The 21,212-nt window shown below is 39.7% G+C and overlaps 1 protein-coding gene across 2 annotated transcripts in view; it reads right to left on the bottom strand.

Moving 5' to 3' along the window:
* The window catches only part of lrba (LPS-responsive vesicle trafficking, beach and anchor containing), a 272,740-nt gene that overhangs the window by 144,191 nt on the left and 107,337 nt on the right, over positions 1 to 21,212 (bottom strand). For both annotated transcript variants that reach the window (XM_084715125.1, XM_084715126.1), the window contains exons 34-35: positions 12,688 to 12,752; positions 10,042 to 10,150 (exon numbers count right to left, since the gene is read on the bottom strand). In XM_084715125.1, the coding sequence (XP_084571251.1) occupies positions 10,042 to 10,150; positions 12,688 to 12,752 (174 nt within the window). The remainder of the gene's footprint in view (positions 1 to 10,041; positions 10,151 to 12,687; positions 12,753 to 21,212) is intronic.

The raw sequence follows: 21,212 nt of genomic DNA, 5'->3' as shown, positions 1-21,212 counted from the left end.
ATGAAATGAGAAAGGAGGATGGGGGTCGCTAAACAAAAGTAGATGCTGAACCAGTCCACCAATTGGTTTCAAAGAGATTCTCTTGCACTTGATCTCTTGCCCTCGAGTTTTCAAATTGCAACATAAAATGTCACCAGGGGAATTCAGACAATGGGCTGGGGAAGAAACGAGTGAAAGGAAGAGGAGGGGGAGAAAAATGAGGGCTTAAAAGTACAATGGCGAACAAAAGTCACCAAATGACAATGCCTGACAGCCACTTCAATTCTGAAATGATGCCCCTGTCATGCCGTGCTCCCAAGTATTGATTTTTTTTTTTCTTCTCTTGGAGCACAGAAGGAAAAAAAATAATCTAATCCAGTTGAAACAGATCCCTGCTGCTGGCACCGGCCCAGTGCTAGCGGCCATCAAGGTTAACGCAGGCGCAACACTTATCAAAGTATCCCTCTCCTCCTCTTCCTCCTCCTCCTCCTCCCTTCATACTGTCTGTGCCTGATCTTTAATGGACTGGTCACCATGCTCAACTGGCAGCCTCTTCATCTCCTCTACCCAGAAACCTCTCTTCTCGGCAAAACCGCATCCTCCTCTCGCCACATCAGTCTGCGTTTGCTGCCATCTTTTTACGATGACTCCAGCTCAGCTTCAAGGTCATGCCATGTGAAAAATCATATGTGTTAAACTGTCGTCTGGCGGTGAAAAATAGTCAAATGAAGGAAGGACGCGACCGGATGAAAAATACATTGACCGTCGCCTGACATCGTGAATACAGGGTAGTGGCACTGAGCTCAGGTTACATTTGAAAATAAATTTCTATCAACAATGTGAAATTCAAGCAGCAAACATACTTAGTTCTCTCCTAAATAAATTGTGAAAAAAAGCCACATAACAACACAGCACACTACCACAAGTCTGGTCTGCATAAGCTAGAAAATTGTTGTAATATGATCCTGACTTTTATTCAAAATCATGAGCTTAACTTCAGCTGCCCAAAATGAAAAAACAAAACAAAACATAATATTCTTCCACTGACTAAAGAGACAAAGGAAACTGTGGAGGAGAGTCATATTTTGGGGTTAGCTGGTCACACATAATGATGGCAGCTGCAGAGGAGGTACCAAGGGACTTCATTATACGGACAAGTCAGTGGGACTGAGACTGCTGTTCCCCAACTATCTACCATATCCTACTTCTTCAAGTCTACCTCCTGGTGTCTTCAGTCCATGTTGTACAGTAAAAAAAAAAGCATCTACCAAGAAGGGACAGGAAGTCATGCAGAGAGATGATATGATGTTTTCGATTGTGACAACAGTGGCATTATGTATTAAAGGGATAGTTGGGATTATTTTAAGTATACTTGTGCACAGACAGTGCATTACCTACAGTGGATGGCAGACAAATGCTACCAGTTTGAGGAAGCAGCAGGAGTACAAACACACAAGCTGAGCACTTACTGCTGAGGACAGGGTCAGCGACTAAATATATTCTATCCACTAAAAAAGAAATCATGTTTTTCTTAAATATTTAGAATATTTTCACCTCTTTATTTTGATGTCAGACGGCCCTTTCCTACAGGAAAAAGCTGACATATATAAGTCAAATATCACTCTTTCTCACTCAACCGGACTCCTGACCAGAACACTAATATTACCTCACAGAACATGGGAGTTGCTGGACCACCACTGCCTTGATCCGTTTGTTTGTTGGTGTCATTGGGTGAATTTGGTGATTCTGAACTCATCTTTTAAAACATCAAAGTCACACAGTAAAACAAACAAACTAGTCAACCGAGGCAGCAATAGACCAACAACCATGTGATTTGCAAGGTAAAACTACTAATTTCGCCGAGGGATGATGATGAGAAGGTAAAGTAACCAAAATATTGGAAATATAGCACACACTTAAAATGACCACTTTTTATCACTTTTTTTAGGTGGCTAATATACTTTTGGCTGTCGTGTTTAGCTTCCGTGCTGGTACTCCTCTCTGCTTCTTCAAGCTGCGTTGACCGCTATTTACTGTAGATAATACACTGACTATTGAAAAGTTGCTCAAACAACCTCACTTCAAAAACTCTGAACTATCCCTTTTAAATAGGATGCACTGTAACAGCTAACATTAGATCAGTTCTGGACCTGAAAAAAATCCTAAACTATCTCTTTAAGAGATCTACTGCTGTTCAGACTTGGAGTTTTTTTTTTTTTGTTCTTACCACTGTATGAAAAGTTCGCCTTTTGGAAAAAGTGCCAACATCTTGATGGTTGCGCAACAACAGCATCACAAATATAGACATGTTGCTGTTTTTTTTCTCTCTCATTCTCTTGACAGCAGTTTTGCCCATAATGAGGTGTCTGGGCATCCAGCCCTGATGACATACTACATTACAGCTGCGACAACTACATGACAGCAAGCTACAGTTGGTGGCAGCTATCAGTCTGAGTGCTGCGAACGACGTGGTGTAAACAGCCTCTGGGAGTTGTGGTTCTCTGGCTCTTCCTGTGTGTGTGTGTGTGTGTGTGTGTGTGTGTGTGTTTGAGTAACCTTTGTTCAGAAGATTGCTGTGTTTCTTATAATAAAAAAATAACTGTCGCAGAACTTATCTGCTTGCTGGTCATATTTTAAAGGATAGCTGAGATTTTTTAAATGGGGTTGTATGAGGTGCTTGTCCATATTCAGTGTATGACCTACAGTAAATAGTGGATGACACAACCCCAGTGAGAACAAGCAGAGAAGAGTACCAACACCTTGATGTGTTAGTTTGTTCATGTTATCTTGTAACTTTGGTGAATCCAAGCTAACCTTTTAAAACACAGAAGTCACACATTAACACAAACGTACAAGTACTAACGATCAAGGTAGCTGTAAACTAACAACTAACACCTTAAAATGACTAATTTCAACTATGAAGTTTTGGTTTTGACAGTGTGATATTTTGCTCATGTAACATTGGTTTCCCATCAGAAAGGGCTGTCTAACATCAAAGTAAAGTGATGACGCTATTCTAAATATAGTGCACGCATAAACTCATGGTGATTTTTTTTGGGGGGTGGGCCTTATTTTAGGTGGCTAAAATACCTTTTGTTGCTGAACTCGTCCACAGCAGTACATTGCTGAGCTTCTGTGTTTTGCCACTCCCTGCTTCTGCAAACTGGGGGCGTGCCGACCTGACATTCGGTAATACACTGAGTCTCGCTAAGTATCTCAAACAACTCCACTTCAAATAATCCAATCTATCCCTTTAAATTGGGATGTACTGTAATAGCTTAAGTTAGATCAGCGTTGGACCTAACTTAAGCTATTACAGTGCGTCCTTGCCAAGGCACTCTCTGTGATACTCTGTGATGCACAAGTTTCCAGAGACCGGCGCTATGATAATAGAACATAATGAGCATCAGCTCAATGTTAATGTCATTAACGTGAGGAGAAGGACCAGATCGTTTTACAAGCTCAGCAGAGGGAAGACAATGACGCCAGGCACTAATTAGCTGCTATCGTCTGGCTTTCACGGGATCTCTCAGACAGTCAATTCAATTACTCCATATAACAGGCGAGGATGAATCAAGGGGGTATATAAAAAAAAGATTGAGCAGAAGGGAAGCGTAAGAAAGAATAGAAATGACTTGGGTCTTGCTCACTCTTCCCTATCTGGACCTTCTTATCTGCCCTTGTGCCCCTGAGCCCGCCACATTTCATCCCTAATGAACAACCCCATAAAAAGAAGGAGTTCGATTTCTCTCCCCTCCTTTCTATCTCTTGGGCTGCCCCTCCGTCCCGCTCCTCTGGAAGATATCAGAGCCTATCATTTGCTGTGCTGGGCAGCAGCATCCGATCTGCAGATCTCCTTCACATTAAGGATCCTTTTAGATAGAGAACCCTAAAAGGTAATTGGATTTCCCCCTAGTTATCTTCATCTGTTTCACCCTAAGCTCACTGTAATAACTTACTCTCAGGGCCAACGATAACTCAATTCTGTCCCACAGAGAACCAGTGAGAGTGTGAGGGAGACAGCCAGGGAGAGAAAGCATATGTTATGTCTCTGAGGCAGACGGGTATCTAAATCCTCTATCACTGCCTTCACAAGGATATGAACCTTGACAAGGAGCAAACATAAATTTGTTTTTATGTATTGAATTATTCTCTTTTTTCTGCTGCCTTGCTTGGCATTCGCTGCTGCAGTTTAACTACAACACAAGCTCTTAAATGCAGAATGCAGGGTTCCTGCGCATTTTTCAGTTGGAAATTCCAAACTTTTCCAGACTCAAATTTCCAGACTTCTTGGCAGATTTTTTTTTTACATCATCAACGTTTGACATCTGAGTACAAACAGCTTGGCGTGGGGTTTCAGTCTTAGTCTCATGGTGGTTTGGGCCAAAAGATACCTGCAGCGACTCTGATGACAGTGCTTTTGGCCTTATAATTGTCAGGTTTATCAGGTGTTTTTTTTTTCCCCATTTGGAATCCTTAGCCAACCAGGTTTTATATTCGGGGATGTCAAGCTGTTCAGTCCATACTCCTATGTCAAAGGAAGTAAACTAAATGGTGTTACTAATCTATACTTGAATTATTTTCTCTTAATGTATAGAATAAATAACTAGAATCCGACCAATACTGGATTTTGGAATCTATGCAGATATCAATATTAGCAACAAAAACCAATTCTGATATCAATACAAAAAACTCAAAAGCTTGTGCAATTAAACAATAAACTTTTAAAATAATTATAACTAACTATTAATATAAAACTAAAAAATTTAAAACAAATAAAGACAATCATTGCATCATCTTCTGATACCTATACACTAATACTAATATGAGCGAGTTTAATAATTTAATTTTCACTGCATTTGCTCAGCCTTATTTATTTATTGCATCCATGGAAACGATGATGAATGCAGCTATAAAGGTATTGTTTCCTTATGCAAAAAATAGTCTCTTTACTTTTCTAATAACCACATCATACTTATAAATTTTCAGACAACCTTAAAGGCTCAGTGTGTAATATTTACGAGAGTTCGCTGGCAGAACATGGCATAAACAGACTATAATATTTAGAAGTATGTTTTCATTAGTGTATAATCACATGGAAATAAGAATCGTTTGTTTTATTACCTTCAAATGAGGTTTTTGTCAACAGAGAGTGTGGGTTTTCTTCCATGGAGGCTGCCATGTTGCCGGCTCTAGAAACAGCCTTTTGCTTTTTGCCTAGAGCTGCACAATTAATCGAGATTTTATCGAGATCGCAATACAGCTTTCTTAAAGGCCAATTATGTGTCAAAAAACTTGGTACAGATTCACACAGTAGTTATTTCAATGCGTTTTTCAATCGAAATAAGAAAAATTATGTAAAAATGATCATTACCTCTAATATTGAAAGTCATATTGCAATTGTAATATCAGTCAAAATGATCGCAATTTGATATTTTTTCAAAATCGTTTAGCCCTAGTTTTGCGAGTTTCACAGCCACTGTTAGTTCTCCTACAAGCTTTGGAAGAAGGAAGTGACTCAAGGTATTTGCAGTCTGCAAATACATGGAAACAAAAATATTTTTCCATACACTCTTTTCTTCTTCCACACTTCTACCAGACCTGGAATTTACTAACCTCAAACTTGAGACGTTGTCATACTGTGTAGGAACACTGAGAATAGTGTCGTGAGGGAGGATGCAGATTAAGTTCTGGCAATTGATGCTGCATTACTTAGCAAACCTCCTCACTTCCAGTGTAACACAATGACATCCTAAATGAGTCATTTTTGGACGGCTATTTTCAGGTTTATTTCTTACAAAACAATAACCCAACCTATAGTGTCACCGAAACACAATACAGAGGAACAACACTTTAAAAAAAAAAAAAAAAAACTGGGACAGAGCTGAAAATTATTTCAAAACCCTCCACCCCCACCCTCAGGGGGGATGTTTCATTGGCCTGTTATTTTTATTGTGGCAGTGCAAAATGAAACCGTTGGCTCCAGCAGGCTCAAGCTGAGCTTGTATGGAGGCAAAAATCAATACAGCAATATCAGAGCAAGACTTATCAGGGGTTCACTTCTTCTCAGAGGTCACTGAGGAGCAACTGCATTTAAGTGGGGAATTCAATTGTGAAACATAGTTTGGGACGAGCTGCGGTGGGTATCTGATTAAGGACGGCTGGAAGATTGCAAAGGTGGAGTTACGTTTCAAATGAACAACACAAAAATACAACTAATGGAAAGTTATAGCTTTCCATTAGATGTATTTCTGCAGCCGACTGAGTGACAGATCATGTAACTGACAGTGCTGCTTCATTTGGAAATGGAATAAACACTGACCTTATTACACCACGCACACAGTATCGTACTAATATAGACCCACAACAGTTGCGGTTATACAGACAATACAATTAAAATTATTATGAATGGAGATTCAATCTGAACTGTCTACATGGATACTAAATAAAGTTATCCAATAATATGCAAGTTAACATGCCCCAAAGCATTTCATCAAAATATAACTTTTTTACATGCACTCAGTGGTTCTGCCCACTGTGAAGCAACTAATCAGCGGGAAATACAACAGATGTAAAGGTTTCGCCTGTTAATACAATTTTATAGATGGACCCATGCCATGCCTCGTAACATTGCAAGTCAATGTCTAACCGCTTTGCTCAATAGAAACTGAGGACAATCTAGACTACACGACTAGAGTGTGCTACTGGGGAGATCAGGGGCAGAGCCTCATTTCTGGTAAGGTGGAGTAGGTTTGTTCTCGCTGCTGTTCAAGCAACTATTTTGCATTTAGAAATCCCCAGACCATCAGTGGGCAACGAGATCTCCATTTGCCTGGTATCACAAGACTAAAAGAATATATTAATTCTAATCAGAGAGAAATTCTTAGCTTAAGCCCATATATGGTTATCAGGTGCTAATATTTTCCTTACACATTACATCAAATATTAACGCTTCCACTCTCAACTGATTGGACATTCCTTCTGATCGGTCTCTTCTGGTTGAGGTGGTTACATGAGGCATTTTTATTCTGTTTGGGTTTTATTATTAGGGTCCATGTAAACATAGCTAATGTCTTTTATATATGACAGATATAACTGCAGTATGCAGGGTGGATAAGGTTGCAGAGTGGAACAACTAAACTACAAAAAAAACAAAAAAACAGTGGAAGCTTCATCCTTGGTTGTCATTTGCATTCTGTTACCCAACATGCATCAAAGACTATTCATGTCATGTTTTCCTGCACGCTGGTAATCTGACAAATAATTGAACTCTTACAAAAACCTTATGTAAAAATAGGACTTGACTTTGTCTGTTAAATATGGCAGTATTGCATCTAACTCTTGTTATCTAGACAAAGTACACATATTAAAGGTCTTGCATTTGTACAGAAAGCTCAGCCAGAGGAAATAGTAAAGAGAATACTCAAAAACACACAAATAGGACCTTCAACAACAAAAAAAAGCAAAACAATCGATTTGATCTGGAGAGCTTGGGACAGTTGGTTTGTTACATGCAATGCCAAATTACTGTGTGCCAGGTTAGGAATCAGGGACCAATACCTGAGAGTTTGTGTAACCATGTCCCTATCCCTTCTCGATTTCTCAAAGAGCGTGTGGCCTGCGGCCACAGCGAGAGGCCAAGGCAGGGCAGGATCATTTGGGGCTGTCGTGTGCAGACTGGCTGCCAAGCCTGTCTGTTTGCCAGTCAGCAACAGACTCCGAGCCATTTTTACTCGTGCTGCTCGTATAAGATGAACACAGCTGTCTTACCAGACATACTGTACATGGATAAATAGTGGACGCTTTTTCATAAAGTGGATATGCAGTAGAATAAAAACCCTAGCAGATCAAAATCATGCTCCAGCAGTCTGTGTTGATGATGATAAGGTCAGATCATGTCAGATAATACTGTATGAATGACTGACACTTGGAGCAGAGTGAGTAATAAGGGTTCACCAGAACAGGATGCCAATTACACAGAAACACAGTCTATCCAAGAAAGAGAGCAAAACATAGCAATCACAGACAAAACTTTGATGTGTAAGAGTTGTGCCCCCGCCCCTCTGATTGACTTTCAACATTCTTCAGGGATTTCACTTCACCCGACTGTTAAGAGAGACCCTTCCTTGAACCTTAAAAAAAGCATCAACTTTTTACTGCAAAGTGGGGGCTGAGGTTTGGGGGGTGGAGGCGGCGGGTTTATACACAGTCAGCCCTTCAGGCCAGCACCTCTCAGGTCTGTCTGCAGCTTTTAGTGCTGGCAGGTTCCTGAGAAATGAGGGAGGGAGGGAAGGAGGGATGGAAGAGAGGGGAGAATGCCATATTCCTGTCACTGGCAAAATACACCCCCAGCGGGAGTATAATGGACAGGATCTCAGCAGGACAGGAAATGATTTTGGTGAGATCTCGAAAGCAGAGGAGGGGGAGTTTAGCTGAGTTGGACTGGGAAAGGGGCAGCGAAGGGTGCCCATGGGTCAGGATCGAGTTGGCCCGGCAGCTACATGTGAATGGCAACATTTGTGCTGTGAGCTGGTAGAAAGAGGAGGGGGAGAAGTTATGTTTCAGGGGCAAGGCTGCAGTTAGACGCAGAGGCACAGGGATAAATTAACACTACACAATGTTTGGTTAGTGATATGTGCCAAGCATGATCTCCAGCCTCAAACTACTTCAGTGTGTATGTGTGTTTTGTGTGTGTGTTCACCATTAGCAGTTTGAAAGGTAAACATTTATCCTCTAGGTTTGCTGTGACAGATCTTAAAAGTTGATGGACAAGTTTTAAGTAGTCATTGGATCAGGTCCTCGACGCTCTCACTGACTGGAATATCAAACTATTAAACATTTCTATCAAAGCAGCCTTAGTGCGATGGGCCTAAAGCTACAAATGGACTTTATTGTCCGAGGCTAAAGTTCCTGTGAATCTCACAGGAGGCAATTTGACAGATAAATTATGCTTGGTTAACATATTTTTCTTGGTACAGAAAAAAGTTTTGACTGGAATCCTTAGCTTAGCTTGATTTTATAATCTCTCTTTATTTTTTCTGAAATCTGACATTTTTCTTTAATAATATATATTTATAGGCATCTGTATGGTAGATTGTGGCAAAAGAAATTTGAGACACTCTTCTACTGAGAAATGGTGACCAGATTTGTCATGTCACACGTACGACTGACGATGACATTACTGTCCAACTTAATGCAACTTAATGTTTTAATGCAATACTCATAACCTGGTCTGCAGTTCACATTTTCACTGCATACCACCAAGAAGAGCTGCGTCTTTCCCCAAAGACTAAGAAACTTTGGAGGAATTCAGTGCGCTTATACCAAGGTCTAAATTAAGTCTCGGGGAACTTATTTTATTCCCCAAAAAGGCTTGCTCGGGGGGCAGTACTTTCACAAGAACAGGAACATTATTTTTTAAAAATCTATAACTGCAAACCAGTTTGTTTTTGTTCATTGTGCTTCAACACATCAAGATGGAGTTACAGAAGACGGCATAGGACGGATGGTCCAGTGATGAAAACCAGGTCTTATTGTAACATTTGTGCAATCCTGCACAAGAACCAACACCTGTGCATGTCTGTACACATTAGGATCTTTGTTGCATAGTTGCTTGCTAAAATGACAAATAAAAACAGCGTAAGCATAATACTCTCCCTAATCTTTACAGGTCTTTAGACCACAGCGGACACACAAACGGGATGAAAGAACCCTTTAAAGAATTGAAAGGTAGTTAATGGGAATGAAAGTTGCAGGTACACTGGGTGGAAACATGCAATATCATAGAACAGCATCACAAATGCAGTATTTAGTGCTCACTCATCTTTGCAGTAGTTTGAAAAGTTACAGATTTCAGCTTTAAGTTGCAGAATATTGTTTCTATTTGCATCATTCAAAATGTGCTACAGTATGTAAACTGACACCGGTAAAAATCAGTAGATTTTGGATAGATATTAATATTTTCCTACATCTAACCACAATTTAGTTTAAGAAAAATTCTGTCAGTGGTCATTTTATTCTCATAGTCTGTGCATGGGTTGCCAGAAAAGTGCAGTATCTTACCTCAAACTCTGCATGTTTATGGATGTCTTCAGCTCTCTGTCGGCTCAGGATGAATTCAGCTTCATTAGCAACGCGAACCAGGTGGTCCTTCATGGTGTGACTCAGCAGCCTGGAGAGAGAGCAAATGGACATCAGTCTTCTGGAATACTGTGTACATGTGTATACATTATTTTTATAAGAAGGTATATGGCAATCAGTCAATTTACTTCAGTCATGGAGGAGAAAATGTCAGATGTTTAGCAAAATCGTAAAATCTTGAATTTCAGAGTATTTAAAACATCTGTTCAACACTGTGATATCTGGTACCCAAGAGAAGGAACAGCCATGTAATATCCAGAAAATGCTGAAAAAGAACCGTGCAAAACAAGCAGAAAATCTAATTTGGAAACAAAACCAAACCAGATAGATCGTTTAACTAGGGTGCAGGTGCTAATTGATTTGTTAATGATATGCATCTGACAGGAGGGAGGATCTCTGCCCATGTTGCTACATATGTAGCCCACCTCCCTCCTCTTATCAGTGTTGATGAAACATGCATGTTATGTGTGTGCGTGTGTGTGTGCAGGTCGAAGAAACCCCTCTACAGCCCTAAAGGTCAGAACTGTGCAAAGTGGAACAATAACAGACCAGGGGCCAGAGAGGAGGGATGGGGCAGGCCGGGCAGACTGACTGTGGGGAGGGGGTTTAGGGGCCAGGGGCTAACTGTAACCTAAGCCTGCTGTTTCAGCACAGGGCAGCAGGGGAGCGGAGGTGCTGGGGCCTCTGCAGCCTCTATGGCCCTGTCGAGGCCCCGCTATCAATAACCGAGCCACTGCCCTTCTTTATGGCGCTCTGTGCTTAAGACTGTACATATGGACAAAACAGACTTGGGGTATTTTGAAAACTGTGTATTTTTTGCCCCTGTATTTAAACGGTCTGTTAAGACACTGGGGAAAAGGGAAGTAAAACAATCAGTAATAAGTAATATAATAGAGGGGATCTGCAAGAAGTTAGAAAATCTTTTTAACACCACATAAAACACCATTTAATACCTTTGTGAGAGTCATACTGGCCAAAAAATCAAAGTATGAAGGAACACTAATGATAGAATTAATTAAATTACTATGACCTAGAGTAAGATAAGTGGTGTAAAATGCATGAATGTATTAACCAATCCAATAATATCTAATTTAAGTTTTTGCTAAAATCTTCATTCGGCCATATGAGACAATGGGCTTCCAGCTACTGTGGTTAGCATTGATGACTGTGCTTCCTTTAGGTACGATGGTGACGGTCTGAAACTCCACAAAACCATGAGGCAACCTCCTGCTCATGCAATACAGTATATATAATAGGTTTAGTCATTTTTAGACATTTTAACACAGTAAGGCAGTTTGGAGGTGTGAAATACAGAGGTTCCTAAGGGGGTCCAAGACCCCTTTGGCGTGACCCTCCAAAAGCCTCAGCAGCAAAATTTTAATGGGGGGTTCTGGAAAACTTTTAAAATTACTTGTCACTTGCAATTTAAATATCCTTTAAAAGCTTATTATGTGCAGTATTCATTATTCAAAATGCAAAACATTTATTCACAAATATGAATACAGAACTATTTTGATGTGCACCATTGAAACCCTGGTTGTTTCTGTAAGGCCTCCTTTCATTGGTGCAAACAGGCCGCAATCAAAATATTCAGACTAAAATTATGAGTATATATCGTATTGAGTCTGTGTAAGACTTTAGCATTACGTTGGAGCACTAGGCAGGGGGACCCTCCGATTGCCAATGGGTACTTTGCACACAGAGGATTTGCATTTGCAGCTTTTACAAAACACAATCAGTGGGAACTGCCTGTGTACAGTATAAAATATGGATTTAATTAAATAAATAAAAACTAATTATGTTATTATGTACTTGCACTTGTACTGTATGACCCTGACTTGAGTTATGGTTGTGTAAGATCAGCCTCTTTAAAGTGATTTACAAATCCTGTCCTTCCCAAAGAACTCATACGACTACACTGCTCGTCTCATTAGCATTACTGTGGATTAGCTTTGGCCAATTCTTAAAGCTGACGATCAATAATGGAAAGTGTGGCCCTCTAAATGTGAAATTGATGAGAGTTTCAAGACTAAGAGGAAGTGATGTGGGAGGGAGAGTCTGATTAGGAAGAGATGAGGAGGCTCATATGTCGGGATAATTGAAAAACAGACAAAAAAAACAAAAGACAGCGGCAGACAGAGGAGATGATTACAGGCAGATAAAGAAAAGACATAACCTGACAGAGGGACAGTGAGAAATCAAGAGCGATTTCCCAAGTGTCACAGAGGAGCCAGCGATCAGAGGCCCTGTCACCTTCTTCCTAACCCCTCTCCTTTTCCCAAATCCCTCTGGGATGAGCAGGTATTGAATGGAGCCTTGAACTCAAGGATCTTCCATCCTCACTCTTCCAAGCTCCTCCTAACCCCCCCGTTCATTGATTGTTGTCGAGAACCTTGAATAGCCACCCCATCACAAGGCACTCGGGGATCATGGGGGCCCCAGGAGACTGTGAGGTGATCCAGGAATGGTGAAAATGGAAAAGTGGCTGTCGGTTAGATGTTGGAAAGATAATGAAGAAGTGCTGCTGGGAGGAGAGAGGACAGCACTTAGCAGGTCAGAGTTACCTACCTGCCTTCGTTGACCAACTCGATAAAGGCGAGTCCAGCATTCTTCTGGATGGAGTTCTGCCATTCCTGCAAGCAAACACACATTACATCACTTTACTGTAGTGCTAATAAACACAAGAGAAGCTTTCAGGGAAATCTTGCTATTTTAACCAAACTATGATATGTTTCCTTTGGCCTTTTGGAAAATATGATGAGACACTTTTTAACTGAAATATTACAGATTAGATGGAAAATACTCTGCAGATTAACAGATAATGAAAATTGTCCTAATTTGGTCAACAAAATGTTAGAAAACCCTAAACCTTAAGGTTGTGCCTTCAAATAGCTCATTTTTACCTGATCAACAGTCTAAAATGCAGACATTTTCACAATGATATGAAACAGAGAAATATGGGAAATTCTGAAAGAATATTTGGCATTTTTGCTTGAATAATTACTGTAATGATTAATTGATTTCTGAAATAGCTGCAGATTAAGTTAAAGTCATTGAGTCGTCTAGTAAAATCCTGTAAAAATGGTTGCTGTAGAAAGTTATTCTTGTGTACACTCTGATGACTCAGGCTTTCCTGCCACAACAGGCCCCTAATATCAAATGAAACATCATGTAAAAAGGTACACTGAATTTCAGCACGGGCCACATAACCAGCTGGCAAACTAGTGCAAAGGAGTGAAAGAGCTGTGTTGAGAGTGCATTTATCACAAGTAAATACACAAATTTCCTCCTCTTTGACTAACGTTATGGTTCAAGGTGTCAGTCTAAACAATCCAGCCGCAGCCGTGCGCGACTTTAAATCCTCAACTTGGAAGGGACAACGAGAGAGGAGGGAAACTCAGCGGTCATCGTCTCTCATGTTCTGTTCAATATTTCAACACCTTCAACACAACCGTCAAAAGAATAATAAAGCAACAAGGTCATGGGGCCTGTCTGAACCTCACAGCGCTTTTTCCCCTTCTTCCTCTCAGGGGAGATGGAGAAATATGCACGAAAAAAAAAAAAAACTCAGGTTAGAGACCCTAAACTACCAAACTAGTCTTTAAAAGAATCATCAATCACAGCTCGAAGTCACCACACATTCCACATTATTCAGCTTTTATTGAAAGGTGTTTGTTGATAAATGTTTAATTTCAGTAGATGTGAATCCAACCATGATAATCCAATTTCTTAGTTACTTGATGAAATTGCACCACATTTTTATTTTATTCATATTGATTTGTTTTTCTCTTTCTCAGTTGATCTGCAGGCATGAACATACACATATACACATTATATCTATATCATTATATGAGACTAAATATCATCTTAGATTTTGTGTTCTTACATTGTGATGTGGTGTGTTACAGTAGATACAAAGAGTCATTATAGCCACATTATTTATGAAAAATCTCACTGCTTATATTTTGCAAAAGCACCAATAGTCATCCCCACAATATTGTCACATTGATAAATATCAAACAGGAATTTGGTCAAAATCATTGTGATATTTTATTTGTCCAGTTCGCCTAGTCCTGCAATAAAACCATCACATGTTTGTACTATTTGAGAATGTATGGTATGTTATTTCATAGAAAATGTGTATATCAAAATATATGTGGTATATCACAGAATAGGCCAAAAAATACTTAGACAATATTTATATTTTCATTATTAATATTATCATTTTGTATAATTTTCATCAACATAAATGGCTGGGGATGAGAGGGGAGAAGAGCTTCCAAAAAATACCTAAATGTTAATGTTGGTAACAAACTCATTTTAGAAACAGCGACATATGACAGAGCCAAAGGGTCCATGAAAAGTTTTCAGATTAATTAACTGAAATTGTGTTTTTTTCTTCACAGCTAAAAGAATAATATTTTAATGTTGGATTTCGGTCTAATCTAACAATCTATAATTTAAATGACTCTCTACATGGCTCTGGCGTCAAGACGGTAAGTCAGAGATCAGCAAGATGGACAGATTTTTAAAACGGCCAGCTACCACAGCAACAAATTAATGTAATGAGGAGTATCTCCAATATGGCTTCACTGAAATGGACAGGAGGAAAAACAAAAAAACTCTAGATCAATTTATTTCAGGTGGCCTACGTAAGGGGGTCTCCATTATATTTTAACTTCTGATGGTAAAAAATAATACAAATATTTGATTTTAAAAAAAAGTTTTTAGAAATTCTCACTTGAGCAAAGTGCCAAAAACGTTTAATATTAATTGCGTTAACGAATGATTTAAGTTGTGAACAACTATGAAGTGAAGAACATGCGATGTGTATGTTTATTTAAGCCCAAACTTTTTAAACTCTGCTGTCATCGTGTCTTGAGCTGATAGAGGAAGCTGTGTGTTTATGTAGAGACTGGCCTTTCAGTAAACCTAGAGAGCCCACAGGGACGAGGATATCAGCACCACGACGAGGAAGGAAAAGATCAATTTACAAGAATCTCTAACATACATTCAAACATATTTGCGATGCGATGCTTTTCAAAACCTTACAGTTTTACCCTTTCAGCACAACAAATGTAAAAACATCAAAACCAATCATGCACCAAGCCAAGAAAAGCCATTCTTCTAAAACGCCTGCGCACCATCACTCCTTAACCAACTGCATGTCATACAGACAACAACCTAACACTTAACCTCAATTCATAACTGCTTTTTGTCCTGAAGGACCATATTGGCATTGACCGTGTTTACAATACATTCCAAATAAAGAGGGCACAGAGGGAATAAAAGTCTGGGCTCAGGAGTGGAAACAGCGTTTTGGAGTTGAGTACTGGCAGAGAGTTTCTGCGGCTGAGGCTTGCTTTAGAGGAAGTGTGTGAGAGTAGCCTTGGGGCCCTCTAGTTTAAGCATAGACTGTAGTTGAAGGACATTAAACATGAGTGTTAGCCTGTGGCTGTGGGAGTATTCCAGACCAGGCCAGACTGCGCTAGCTGGATTTCAAATAAACACCACAGGAAGTGAGGCCGTAAATAGAGTCGCACTCTCTGGAGAACCAGGAAACCAGTGACATTAAATTTGCTTTATGTGATTTCGATGCAGAACTCTTGGAATTTAAGGGGCTAGTTCGGGTTTTTAAAAGTGGGTTTGTATGAAGTACTTATCAATATCCAGTTCATTACCCATGCAATGTACTGCTGTGGACAGGGTTAGCAGAAAAATATTTTTAGCCACCTAAAAAAAGTTTACATCAGTTTAAGTGTACCTCATATTAAGAATGTTTTCACAACTTTACTTTGCCATCAGACAGCCTTAAGTACCATTAGATAAGCCAAATATCACTCTCAGCAAACCAACCAGACTGATATGACTCACAGAACACAGGGGTTATTGATATACTGCTGCCTCGACCGATTAGTTTGTTTATGTCATTGTGTGACTTTGGTCTTTTAAAAGGTGAGTTCAGATTCACTAAAGTCATACATGATAACATGAACTAACTAACTGACAGATCGAAGTAGTGGTACGCCAGTTATTCCTGTGTTCTGTCATGTGTTTTTGCCTGAGTCTGGTTGAGTGATTTTTGGCTCTTTAAGATCACTATGAACACAATGTAAGACATATTTCATGTTCTCTTTATAATTTATTTATATTAATTAAACTCTTAATGAAATCTGCCAAGCCAAACTGTGCAATATAAGACGTCTTGTTCTTTCCAATTAACCTACTGGTTATTTGCTCCATGGTGGTTTAGGTTTATAGTTTCCCAAAAACACATTTACTATTATTATTATTTTTCAGACGTGTCAAAATTGTATTTAAGGCATTTTAATGCCAAAAGTTCAGGTTATTGGATTTTAGATTTTTTAAGATTTTCTGAGGACCCGTGGAAACCTTGTATACAATGGCAGGAAATGCCGTCTGATGGCAGGGAAAAGCAGTGAAAATATTCCTAAATATAGCAAACACTTGTATAGCAAAAACTGATATTGATTTTTTAAGGTTTCTAAAACACATCTTGCAGCACGTTGCTCAGCTTTCATACTTGGAGCATGTCAACCAGCATCTGCTGTAGGTAACACGCTGACTATCGATAAGTACCTCATACAACCCTACTACAAATATAAACTATCCCTTTAGCATAGAACTAAAAGCTTCCTCAGCAGAAATAAAAAGATTATCACTGCAGCTCAGAGAGGCTTCGGTTCTTAAATTAGGTTTGACGAACGATGGAGAGGCCATTGGCATTTCGTGGACACAGACAAAGGTGATAGCGAGACTAATGGTGTCATTATGGGCTAAGAAATGGCTCTTCTAGTTGAATTAAAAAAGCAATGACCCTGATCTGAGGGACATCTCGCGGTGACAAAAAGGAAACCGGGACAGGTCAGTGATAGAATATTGGATTTTGGCTGCCCTGGTCAGCGGTGTCACTGCTTTTATGGCCGCAATAGGGGCCATGACCACAGCAGCCCTGATGAGTAGATACAAGCAGCCATTTGTGACCCCTCACCTTTAACCTGACCTCCCAACAGATGATAGGAAGGAGAGAAGCGGGCTGCCCCTTGATCCTGATCGGAAATTTGGCCAATGTTTAATATAGCTGGGGGGAGCGACTTTTTGTTACTTTTTTCTTTTGAGTCTATTCGTGGAAATGCCTGTCTCAATCTGAAGTCAATAAGACAGCTCTGTTTGGTCTGTGTTCCATGATGATGGCATTGAGTCTAAACACACATGCCATGCACTTCCGTCATTACAGCTGATTATCCATAATCAACATCTAAATATACCACTACCACTGGTGAGAAAACACAGACCTCCTCAGCAAAATCGCCTTTCAAACATCAGGCTCGCCACAACACAAGGAAAACATTTTCCAAACGCTGAAGAAAGAAAGGTCTCAGCTCTCCCGGAATAATAAATAAGTCAGTTGTGCTTTTCGGTGGCATCACTCATAATCACAAGTATTTGTTGATTTGAAAGGCTATGGGAATACAGCTTCAGATGAGATGGCAAAAGCATAAATCCTCGTGTCAAATGTGGCAGCGCAGCAGGAGCAAAATTAAAGAGGCTGAGAGCTACTGACTTTTTTCTTTTTTGGACATTCAAAAAGAGTATGTCTAGGGGTTTGATTACAAGATGACACATAAGACTACAAAAAGACAAAACGGATGGATACCACATGCACGTTTTCAACATCTTAAATGAATCTGAATACTTCTGTCACTTATTACTATAAAGTTTAAGTTCCTATCCCAGCTATTCACTCCTATTAATAGCAGGTGGTGGCATATCATGACATTTTTTAATTAAATCTTTATGTGTTGAGAACCACAAAAAAGAATGGACAAGGAAATTGGGTTTTTTTGTAGTTGTTTATGAACAGCATATCAACAATAACCAAAAAAGAGCCTGTGTGTGGATGAATAAGACCAAAACAAAAAATCACTTTTAGGAGAAACAATCTAATATGTTCTTCATCAATGTCCTTCCGATTGATTCGTGCAGAAGTTGAGCTGTTTGTTGCTTATTCATGCTGCGTCTGTGCCTGAAAAATGTGTGTCTATGTGTGTGTATATGAATAACTTAACACCGGTGTGTCTATTCGAGCTCTCGACAGTCCACATGTGCGTGTTCAGATTGTATCTGCTTAAAGAAAAACAGACACTCGTATTGGTGTTTGCGTGATCAAATTCACAACTGAGGGAATATTTACTGATGTCAAAATATTTATACTGCCGGGTCTCCAGCAGCTTCATGGACTCACACTTTCATGGCTACACTAACACAGAGTGAAAAAACAGGACGTAAACCCCCCGTACACCAAACAGACAAACCAAAAACATATTGAGCTGTGTATGAGAAGTATGCTTAAGCGGAATACAGTGCTGCACATTTAATCCGGCGGTATATCATCAGTATATACCAAACGGACCCCTTCTTAAAGAGTTTCAAACATATCTTGTAACAGATCTGGTATTTGGATCATTCAGTTTAACGTCAGTGGATTTTAATGATGTAGGAGCATAAGAATACTTAAACACTGTGCAGCTGTTTCCGTTCCAAATGGAACAGATGTTCAGTTTTAGTTTAGTTCTAAATGAAAAATGAAATCATCATCTCATTTACCAAGGTCATTTTCATGATTGGATCTCTTTTGTTATAATTTATTTATTTTTTCTAGAACTGTAAGTCTTGACTTTATGGTGCAATTTACTATAAGCGAGCATTTTGCATAATTTTGGAACACAACAAAATGTTACTGAAAACCTTGACCTATATAAAGACTAAAGACTGGTTCCTGATATTGCCAAGAGAAAATTGGCCTCTTTTTGTTTCTGATTTCAACACATCTCAACATTGGGTCAAGTTTTATCAGTTTGTGAGAGCAGGATAGACGCTCTTGTGTCTCGTCAGCTGAGTTATTAGTTGATGATGAAACTTGCTCCTGTCTCAAGTTGCTAATCAGACAGTAAACAACCAATAATCAGCACATAAAAAAGAGGAAGTCTTGGCCTAGATATCCATTATCATTTATCAGAATATCCACTGGCTACACCGGGAACCTGAAACATCGACTGCTGCTCTCAGAAACTAAATCGACATCAGACAATAGCTGATGGGTTCCAAGATTGGGACTCACCAAACATTATTATTATTATTATTAAATTATTATAAACAGTAAGACAACACTTCTGTAAAAACAGTAGTTCATAGTAAAACTAGCCTGTCAATATCACTTGCTTTCAACCATTGCTGCAAATGTGTAAAATACCTCTAGACTTGTGAGTACCTCTGTGTCCACTGAAGGATGCCAAGTACATGTCATCAACACTATGATGAAATGGCTGAAGTTACTGTATATAATGTTAAATCGCATCTTTGTGCAACTCAAAATTCTTAAATTCTTGATCGGGCCTCTGAATATGATCAGGAATGACAAGATAGAAATCTACAACCTCAACAGTTAAACTAGATCAAAAGTGGAGGGAAGTGAATTTTCTCTCCAGATCTTGATGATTTTATCAGCAGGAGAGCTCAGAGAGGATAGCAGGGGGAGAAACGTAAGAATACATTCCAAGGTCTTAAAACGTGGGATCTGTCAGGTACAAAAACATTACATTAACAGCCTCTGTCAGAAGGAGAGGGCTCCGTCAGGAAAATTCATTTATTTGAAACATGATTATATGCTGTGTGTAAATATCCAGCCATTCATGCCACTTGAGGTCCTCCAGTCCCGAACCACTTGAAGCCAGCTCGCAGTAAAGCCGACTGGGAGCCAAATTAAAAGCCACTCAATTTTTTTGAGGAGTCTCCTGTCTGATTCTCCTCTCTCAGCGAGACTTCACTTCCTGTCAGGAAGCCCCCCTTGACCCCCACCCCCTCCAACACAACACACCCCGCTGCCCCCTCTCTGGCTGCATAGTTGGCAACGATAGGGAGCCTGCAGAATTAAGTGCCAGTTGGTGTTACTGTGTTTTCTCTACGTCTCGCAGGAGAATACCTTTTCAAAGAATAAACAGCGTGATATTATCCTCTGAACTACGGAGCGATGGCGGGGACACCGAGCCGCGTGGCATGGCTGTAAAGGGGCACTGGAGCAGAACACAGGGTGAGGGCGAGAAGGGAGGGAGGGAAAAATAACACTTTGATTTGCACTGATCTTGAACCTTGTGTGCCTGTTTAACTGCACAGTGGGGTGTGGGTCTGACTGTGAGGAAAATGATGGGGAAAGTATTTTTGTCCCCTGGTTTCATCACATTCCTCGCCACTTCTCTCACCTCTCTCAGCTCCCCAAGTGGTTCATACAACACGGTCTGCTCTTGATCCATCAGAGACTCACTTACAGGGGAGAAGAAGAAATATGTCCGCTGACAGATATAAATGACTTTAGCAATTTAGCAATTCAAACATCAGACCTTACTTTCACCAACATAACTTTTAAAAGAAGCAACTAACAAAGCAACATATGACTAATTCATAAAACATATAAATTAAATGTTGAGGTAAATGTAAATAAAAACAATGATTTGCAAAATCTTTTTGACCTATATTCAATTAAATACAGTACAAAGACTAGGTATTTAACCTTCAAACTGACAAACCTAAAAGTAAAAAGCAAAATCCTTTCCCATTCCTGCCTGATACGACGTCAGTTGCTCAACAGGCCGGGGTCTCCTTTCCCATCTTGCACTTCAAGGCCAGTCTTGTACCTGAACTGGTGAATGTGCCTTGGCATTGTCTTGCTCAAACAACCAGTGACGTCTCTGAAAAAGACGGCATCTGGATGCCATTGTATGTTGTTCCAAATCCTGCAAGTACCTTTCAGCATTAATGGTGCCTTCACAGATGTGCAAGTTACCCATGATGCTATGGGCATTAACACACACCCATACCATCACAGATGCTGGCTTTTGAACGTTGTACTGGTAACAATCTGGATGGTCTTTTTCCTCTTTAGCCTGGAGGACATGGTGTCCATGAATTCCATAAACAATTTGAAATGTGGACTCTTTAGATAACAAAAGTTTATCAGTTTGAACATTAAACATCTTGTCTTTGCACTGTATTTAATTGAATATAGGTTGAAACAG

The sequence above is a fragment of the Lutjanus erythropterus genome, chromosome 3 (assembly GCF_056507025.1).
Source record: "Lutjanus erythropterus isolate fLutEry1 chromosome 3, fLutEry1.hap2, whole genome shotgun sequence".
Lineage (NCBI taxonomy): Eukaryota > Metazoa > Chordata > Actinopteri > Lutjaniformes > Lutjanidae > Lutjanus > Lutjanus erythropterus.
The sequence above is the reverse complement of the archived record's forward strand: the minus strand, read 5'-3'. Positions and strand labels throughout refer to the sequence as shown.